Consider the following 9,044-nt stretch of genomic DNA (forward strand, 5'->3'; position numbering starts at 1 on the left):
CTTGTTGTAGCTGTGACTACGTTGTCGTTGTTTTTACCCTGTTATGTAAAGCACTTTGTGACTATGTCTTGAAATGTGCTATATAAATAAATTCATTATCATTATCATTATCATCATCTCTTTGCACTACTGCCATCTGGTATAGGTCGGAGAGTATCACGGAAAGCACCAGTTGATGATATTCACACGGCTGCCATCTTGCCAGCAAGGTGATACCTAGGTGACACTTCCCACAGAGAGCCCATTCATCCAAACAGAAAAGTCCTCTCTAATTATATTAAACACCGTCAAAATCACCAACATTGCAGCTGTAGGGAGTTATCAGAGCATGGAGGCGCTCGTTATCATCAGTAAAGCAACCTCCTGCTGCCTCCTGCATTATGTGCACATTCAAAACAGGTGGTAGGCATTGGGCCGTTGAGTGATAGTCATTGGTCAACGAGCACTTCCAAACTCCAGCACTCACAATTTATTGACAGGAAGTATAGCTCATAAAATGTCTATGGTGGATTTTTTATGAAACAAGATTGAAAGAGGATGATTTGTGATGTTGTTTAATATAATTAGAGTCAAGAGAGGACTTTTCTGTTTGGATGAATGGGCTGTCTGTGGGAAGTGTCACCTAGGTATCACCTTGCTGCCAAGATGGCTGCGGTCTGAATAAAGAGAGCAGGCTGTCCAACCGTTTCTTTCCCCAAAGCATCAGAACCATGAACACATGAGATGAATAGGACTTTGAATAGTACTGTACCAATAAGGCCAAACATGAGATGAATAGGACTTTGAATAGTACTGTACCAATAAGGCCAAACATGAGATGAATAGGACTTTGAATAGTACTGTACCAATAAGGCCAAACATGAGATGAACAGGACTTTGAATAGTACTGTACCAAAAAAAAAGAAAATCCATATATTTTTTCATCAAAGACGGGAGTGCCTTGGAATCCTTTTCTTTACACGTCTGCATTTTACACCTTTTGGGAATTAAGCAGTACTACTTTGAAACCCACCAGCTCAGTGGCCTTGTGGTTAGAGTGTCTGCCCTGAGACTGGGAGGTCGGGGTTCAATCCCCGGCCGGGTCATACCAAAGACTCTAAAAATGGGACCCAGTGCCTCCCTGCTTGACACTCAGCATCGTTGGATTGGGGGTAAGTCCCTGCGTCATACTAGCGTCATGTCCAGGGGGTGTACTTGTACATCAAGCTGCCTCACGCTACAGAAACAGGAGATAGGCTCCTGCCCTATGGGCCTCATGGCTCGGCAAGGCTACTTACTTTTTACTTACTTTGAAACTCCCTTTTTGTTGTTCATATTCCTACCTGTATGACCAAAGAGCGCCATCTATAAGAGCCATATTCCTACCTGTATCACCAAAGAGCACCATCTATAAGAGCCACATTCTACCTGTATCACCAAAGAGCACCATCTATAAGAGCCACATTCTACCTGTATCACCAAAGAGCACCATCTATAAGAGCCACATTACTACCTGTATCACCAAAGAGCGCCCATCTATAAGAGCCATATTCCTACCTGTATCACCAAAGAGCGCCTATCTATAAGAGCCATATTCCTACCTGTATCACCAAAGAGCGCCTATCTATAAGAGCCATATTCCTACCTGTATAACCAAAGAGCACCATCTATAAGAGCCACATTACTACCTGTATCACCAAAGAGCGCCCATCTATAAGAGCCATATTCCTACCTGTATCACCAAAGAGCGCCCATCTATAAGAGCCACTGACTGATCCCTGCAGCGCTTCTTTTTCTTCTATTTTTAGGACTGTACCTATCCTATATTACACTTTGAATGCATTAGCACTTGTCTAAGTGCTAATGCACTTAGACAAGTTCTAATATATCAGAAAGGTCCGGGGAACTGGGTTCCAGGGGGCCCACAGTAACATCAGTTCAATCATTCTAATGAACTGGGTTCCAGGGGGCCCACAGCTAACATCAGTTCAACCATTCTAATGAACTGGGTTCCAGGGGGCCCACAGCTAACATCAGTTCAACCATTCTAATGAACTGGGTTCCAGGGGGCCCACACAGCTAACATCAGTTCAACCATTCTAATGAACTGGGTTCCAGGGGGCCCACAGCTAAACATCAGTTCAACCATTCTAATGAACTGGGTTCCAGGGGGCCCACAGCTAACATCAGTTCAACCATTCTAATGAACTGGGTTCCAGGGGGCCCACAGCTAAACATCAGTTCAACCATTCTAATGAACTGGGTTCCAGGGGGCCCACAGCTAAACATCAGTTCAACCATTCTAATGAACTGGGTTCCAGGGGGCCCACAGCTAACATCAGTTCAACCATTCTAATGAACTGGGTTCCAGGGGGCCCACAGCTAACATCAGTTCAACCATTCTAATGAACTGGGTTCCAGGGGGCCCACAGCTAACATCAGTTCAACCATTCTAATGAACTGGGTTCCAGGGGCCCCACAGCTAACATCAGTTCAACCATTCTAATGAACTGGGTTCCAGGGGGCCCACAGCTAACATCAGTTCAACCATTCTAATGAACTGGGTTCCAGGGGGCCCACAGCTAACATCAGTTCAACCATTCTAATGAACTGGGTTCCAGGGGGCCCACAGCTAAACATCAGTTCAACCATTCTAATGAACTGGGTTCCAGGGGGCCCACAGCTAAACATCAGTTCAACCATTCTAATATATCAGAAAATAGACGCTCTCTACAAGCTCACAACGTGTCATGGTGCAACATGTTGTAAGCTTTCAGATAGGGTAAGGCTATTTTCAAAAGATGACGGAACACACAATCTTAAATGTGAAACAGACATAGTTAAGCTTAGGATAGTACTTTTCAAACTTTCTGTGCCCTAAAGGCATAGTCAAGCTCTCAAGGCACACCTGCAGAATATTCTTTTTAGTGTATAGAGTAGAATTTGCCTGCCTCTGGATTGAGAGATTGAATGTGGCTGTGCACAAAGTAGTGAGTAAATCAATAATTCATAACTTGTTGTCGCAAAATCCCAAGGGCAGGTTGTTGTTTTATCTGGAGAAGACGATGTTTCATACATCACTGAGTAGTAAAACATGTTCTCACTTCTCATCTGTCACTTTCTGTACTATCAGATAGGTCATCAATGTGTTTATCTTTTTCCTCTGTGTGCTGCTAAGCACGCACATCCAGTCCCGCTTTATCTGGTTAGACCATAATGTTACCTTCATCAGTGCTTGGATCTAGTATGTATGCACTTCTTGTGCAGATCTAAATCAAAGGAATCTTTGAAGATAATGGTTAATTGCAGCCCTAATGTGCGTGCGTACGTGCGTGCGTGGAAACGCATTCGGGGGTTTCATTTATCTTCATCATAATGGCTGGCTCGTTGCGCAATCACCCATGTCAAAACACCTTGGAATGACAAACATTAAGATGCTCATCAATGGTAACCATGGCGATGAAAGGAACCAGAATGAGAACTTCTCATGCGTAGTATCTGTATAGAGAACATGCGTGGCATTTATTTTGAAATCTCACTGGAGGATAAAAGCCAGCTGAAATGTCTGTTTGAAAATGACAGTTTTCTGAAAAAGCTATGTTTCTATGTCTGTCGTTCTTCGATTTTTCAAAAATAGCAGACCTACAAGCTCGTAGATCTGCTATTTTTTAATAGCTAAAGCATAACGTAATGCTAACACCAAAAGGGGTTCCCGCCCAAAATGGGTTAAATAAAATATAATTTAAATACAATTAACGCAAATAATCAAACGTGATGCCAATATAGGGGTCATCTTAAAAATAAAATGTCAGTAGATATACTTGAATAAATACAATCAGAGACAGGAACAGCTAGATGTAAGGTGATCCAGCAAAGAAGAGACTGATCTAAGTGACAAGGGCAAGTTCTTCCAGTTCTGACAGACATTCATTCATTCCTCTGCCACGGCCAGTCTTTATTTTTATTTGTAGGCACACCTGTACCAGCTCAGTGGCCTTGTGGTTAGAGTGTCCGCCCTGAGACTGGGAGGTTGGGGTTCGATCCCCGGCCGGGTCATACCAAAGACTGTAAAAATGGGACCCAGTGCCTCCCTGCTTGACACTCAGCATCAAGGGTTGGATTGGGGGTAAGTCCCTGCGACAGACTAGCGTCATGTCCAGGGGGTGTACTTGTACATCAAGCTGCCTCACGCTACAGAAACAGGAGATAGGCTCCTGCCCCTATGGGCCTCATGGCTCGACAAGGCTACTTATGCACACCTGTATGCTCTGAGGCAGGTGCGTAGGCAGGGCTCAATGTATTCAAAAGGATGCACACCGTCTGCCCTTGCAATACGAACTTTATTGTTAGGCAACGTTTCCGTCAAAGACATTTTCTTTATGTTAAAAAATAAACCATAAAAAAGCCATTTTCTCCTCGCCGGAGAGAATGTTGTCCGTGTGTAAATCAAATGTCTGTTGTTTATCTCATAATATACTGCTATATTACCCAGCTCTAGTTTGGTCACGTGTCTGATATTAAGGCTATTTGAGAGACTTTGGACTGTTTGTCTTTGTCTTTTGCTTGCAACACCCCAGCGTACTGTTCTTCGGGTAAATGTTTATGAGTTGATGATCTTGTTTACAGTTACAGTTACATGGATCACAGCAGACAAACTGGCAGATAAAAATGTAAAAACGTAAGAGTCCTGAGCAGCTGCTCAAAATGGTACATTATAGACAAGTGAAACAGACAAGTGTGACCAGTCTTCTTTCTGATGTGTGCTACCTGTTTCTCTCACATTTGACACTGCTGCTAAAGACAGATACAGGATACTTTATGCCTCTGTTTTTGCACACTTTTGAAACCGAAATATAAAATATATAGTTCCTGTTCCTTTAAGTCAAGACGCTACTTTCCATCGCATTCAGTATTTATTTTTTTACTTTTACTTATTGATTACCATTACTTTGTTGTTATATTGCATTGTAAGGTTTAATAATAGCACAATTGTGCGGAACAGGTCCCAACAACATTTGGCTACTTTACTTGTACACGCGTTATAAATGTATAACGCGTAGGTGACTTAAACCATTCTTGATTTGGAGTTCAAGTCACACACAGATTCACATGCTGTTTGTGTATAGTAACTTGACATGAAGGGTCTGATTTCTCTCTTCCAGTGCCTCGGTTAGACGGTTATGCAAAATGAGAAGTGCATGTTTGTCTGCTCTGCTGTCACCTCCTCCTTTCATGATCTGTGAAGGATCACAGGAATATCATGTTTCCGCAGAGCTGATCCTTGTATTCCTTACTATTGTGAAATCTATTGTCATTGACCTAGGTCTAGGATCTGATCCGTTGTACACTATTGTAATATACGGCAACCTTCCCCGTGTTTCTTCACTAGTCCGATCCAGAAGAACACAGTTTGCCGGCCACTGCTACAGAGCTGACAATGAGGTTATATCTTCCCTTCTTCTCTGGAGTCCTGCCTCAAAGCAGACCAGAGATAGAAAACTGTGTCCCTGACGCTAGGGACACAGGCATCAGTACTGGGAATGGCAATGAAGGACCAGGAAGTATGGCGTGTTATTGTGAAATCCACGATTTTGACCGCGGCCGAAAAATGATGATGATGATTGTATTATTGTAATGTCTCTGTCGGTTGATTGTACACCTTACTATTGTGCTTCTATTGTCACTAATCTAGGATCTGATGATGATTGTGATCAACCCGACTACTGGTTGTGGTTGACTATAATGTTTCTACTCTAGAGTCTAGCATCTGATAATTGTACAGTACTATTGGTTGATTGTGATGTCTCTGATCGACGGAGTGAGGACCTGACACATGTAAATCTCCTTGTTGTGTATAAGTGTGTAAAAAACAGATCATCAATAAGACCTCAGACTGAACCGAACCTGAATGGATTCAGCATCGGGCTGGGCAATTAACAATCAAACCGATATTCAGAACCAATAAACGGACATATAACATTATAATAATTGAGAAGCAAGATGTTTCTGTGCACCCCCTGAATTGACATGACTTCTTAATAATCGACTAAATCAATCAGTCTTATTTATACACTCCTTAGCGCTGTTATTGTACTTCATTGTGTACAATATAGTGGATTGCATAAATAGCCTATACATTTGTGAGCTTGTAGATCTGCTATGTTCACAATTCATTTTTAATAATCGTTGGCTAAAGTTTGAAACAACTAGTAATATTGGTTTGAATTCATATCGCCCAGCTCATAATTCATAGACAGTACAGTCAGACACCTGTTGAGAGAGAGACCCTCTGATGTCATTTCTACTCCTCTGATCTAAAAACATAACACACGCACACACACACACCTGCTGCTGGCTCCACCACAACAACAATAAACTCAGCAGGGAGTTAATCACATGTTCATCACATCAAAACAATGCGCCCTGCGAGAGGACACGAAGAGAGAGAGGGATGTAAACAAACACGTGACTGTCGAACGCATCGGGGGTCCTACAAGACACGATGGATCCTCAAAGTGCGCGTGTGCCGTGTGTGTGTGTTCTCTTACCGTTTATGAGCGGGCTTGGATCCATCTTGGGACGAATGGGTGTCGCTTCTCTCCTCTCCGTCGGAGTCACCGGCAGCAGCAACACTCCACCACAGCGTCCATAGTTTACTGTTCGATCCCCCTCACATCAGCCTATAGTCGCCGAGTCTTCAGGGCTGCGACCTGATGCTGTGCGTTCCGTGCGTGTGTGTGCGCGTGTTATGTAACCGTGCATAGAGCTGTGGTGAGCTCCATGCTGCTCGCTACTAGCCTACACACAGCACGTTAAAACATGCATTATAAACGTGCATTACTTATTACCACTGACTCTTCTGACCGCCTGGTGTTTACATGTCTAAATGTAAGCCGTATGGGCGCAACAACTGCTGCTTTTTAATGTCGATTTTTTTAAAATAACTTCTTGTAATTGTTTACATAACTCTTGAGATCTGTATAGGTGTTTAATAGGGCTTTATAATTAGGCCCGATAATATATAACACCGTGTTACGTAACGATGTGGTGTCTAATGTTACGCTTTTCAATAAAGGTTTGTAACACAAAAAAATAAAAGCACCCTAACGAGCTAACGTTAGCCGCTAACTACTATAACTCCAGTGCAGAATGAACACTGGTTACTTTCGCGGTGAAGTAACGTCCTGGAAGCCGAACGTTTCAAAACTCGACGTTATGAAGACACTTTTTCAGAAGTTCTGCGTTTGTTTGTTTACTAACAACAGCAACATGGACGCTGTTAGCCTAGCATGCTAACTGTCCAAACACTGGACCCAAAACACCACCACCACTACTACTACTATAACTAGCGGGGAAGATGGTGGTTTTCCTAGTCACGCCAATAGTTGTTTTAAACCTAAACTAGCATAAAGTTGTGTGTGTGAACGTTATGTCGCTGACCAGCCTGTTTGTGGGTTTGTTGTCCAACTTGTCCCCAGGAACACAAATCCACAGGACTTGATTTAAAGCCGTTTCCTTCCTGTCTCAACCACTAAGTCTTCCTGCTGATGGCTCGTCTGACCACCAGAGGTCGGTGTTGCGCCTCTTGAGATTTAACCTCGCCGTCACCAGGCTTTCCTACTTGAGATTTAATCGACAAAAATAACAGATCAAGGTTCAAGGTTTCTTTATTTTGTCTCCCAAGGGAGAAATTTGTCTTGGACCCCAAGGACCCGCCCTGCAGCATACAGATACAATACAAACAATACACAATACAAGACAACAAAGGCACACAGTGACCCGTACAGCATTAAAAAACCTATAGTGCAAAAGAGGAAGAACATCACCTCATAACCTAATCTACAAGCTCAACTATAGTGCTCAACGTGTTCTCACCACTCCCGTTTCCCCTCGCAGTTTTTAACGTTATTTCCATTATAGTTATTCTTTAGAAAAATACAAATAAAACCAGTTCACGCCACTACTAGGACTACTTAACTACAAAACATGAAAACATTTCCCCACAGTGTTTAAACTGAATTACTATAGTAACTCTTTCTCTTACTGTAGGCTACACTAGTCTCCTACACACTGTCTCTATCTCCATAAGCAGATCTACAAGTGCACAAAATGTCGCATTGTGCCGCTTTGCGAACTTGTAGGTTGGTTATTTTTACTAGCCTACTTCTTATTTATTTTAAAATGTATGGAATTTCTTAGATTTGTTTGTTTGTTTATTTTAAAATGTATACAATTTTTAATTTGTAAAAAATATATTTAGAAATATCTATATTTATATGTAGGAAAAGATAATGAGATTTTCACCCGAGTCGTGACGCACAAATGAGTCCCGAAACACCCTCTCCCTCTCAGCTTTCTGTCTGTCTGTCTGTTGGGCTGTGTGATGTGATGTGTAGGCTACAGTAGAAACAGAAGCTCATTGAAGGGACAGTTTGTGCTGGTACAGAAGTTGTGACACAGTGGTGCTAGCAGAACCAAGCATAGCATTTCTGTTGGCTTAGATAGCATTTGACACAGACTTATAGCATGTTATGTAGACAGCACTATAATTGTATTGTATATAGTCATAGCACGCCATAGTACATATGTATAGCATAGTAGTAAATATGTATAGTTTATATGTATAGTGTATGTATAGTTTCATTATATAGATATTCCACTGTTACTTTCTTAGCTTACGCATGTTTCATGATATTGATAAATGCTTTTATGTGATGTATTCCCATGCTTTTGTTCTTGCTTAAATGTAAGTCGCTCTGGATTAAGAGCGTCTGCTAAATGCCTAAATTGTAAATTGTAACCAACCAGCAGTGATGCTGGCATAACATAAGCTCTATTTTCAGAGCTCCTTTCATGCCACTGTGCTCTCTGTTCAGCATCCATGCAGTTACCATGGAGACAACATCCGTTGTGACGGAGGGGGGGGGGGGGGGGGGGGGGTATTGCCGTGTATATGATAAGACGTAATGACTACTTGTGCCTGATACGGCAGTGGTGCCAGATTACATACATGTATACATAAGAGCATTACCTTTAATCCTCCCGACACTAAAACATATCGTCAT

At 42.2% G+C, this 9,044-nt stretch overlaps 1 protein-coding gene across 1 annotated transcript in view; it reads right to left on the reverse strand.

Moving 5' to 3' along the window:
* The window catches only part of elk1 (ETS transcription factor ELK1), a 42,428-nt gene extending 35,595 nt beyond the window's left edge, over positions 1-6,833 (reverse strand). Inside the window, exon 1 of the mRNA XM_083769878.1 lies at positions 6,528-6,833. Within this exon, the coding sequence (XP_083626004.1) occupies positions 6,528-6,552 (25 nt within the window). The 5' untranslated portion in view covers positions 6,553-6,833. The remainder of the gene's footprint in view (positions 1-6,527) is intronic.
* Positions 6,834-9,044: the final 2,211 nt, after the last annotated feature.

Source organism: Protomyctophum parallelum (genome assembly GCF_964188405.1).
Source record: "Protomyctophum parallelum genome assembly, chromosome: 7".
Taxonomy (NCBI): Eukaryota; Metazoa; Chordata; class Actinopteri; order Myctophiformes; family Myctophidae; genus Protomyctophum; species Protomyctophum parallelum.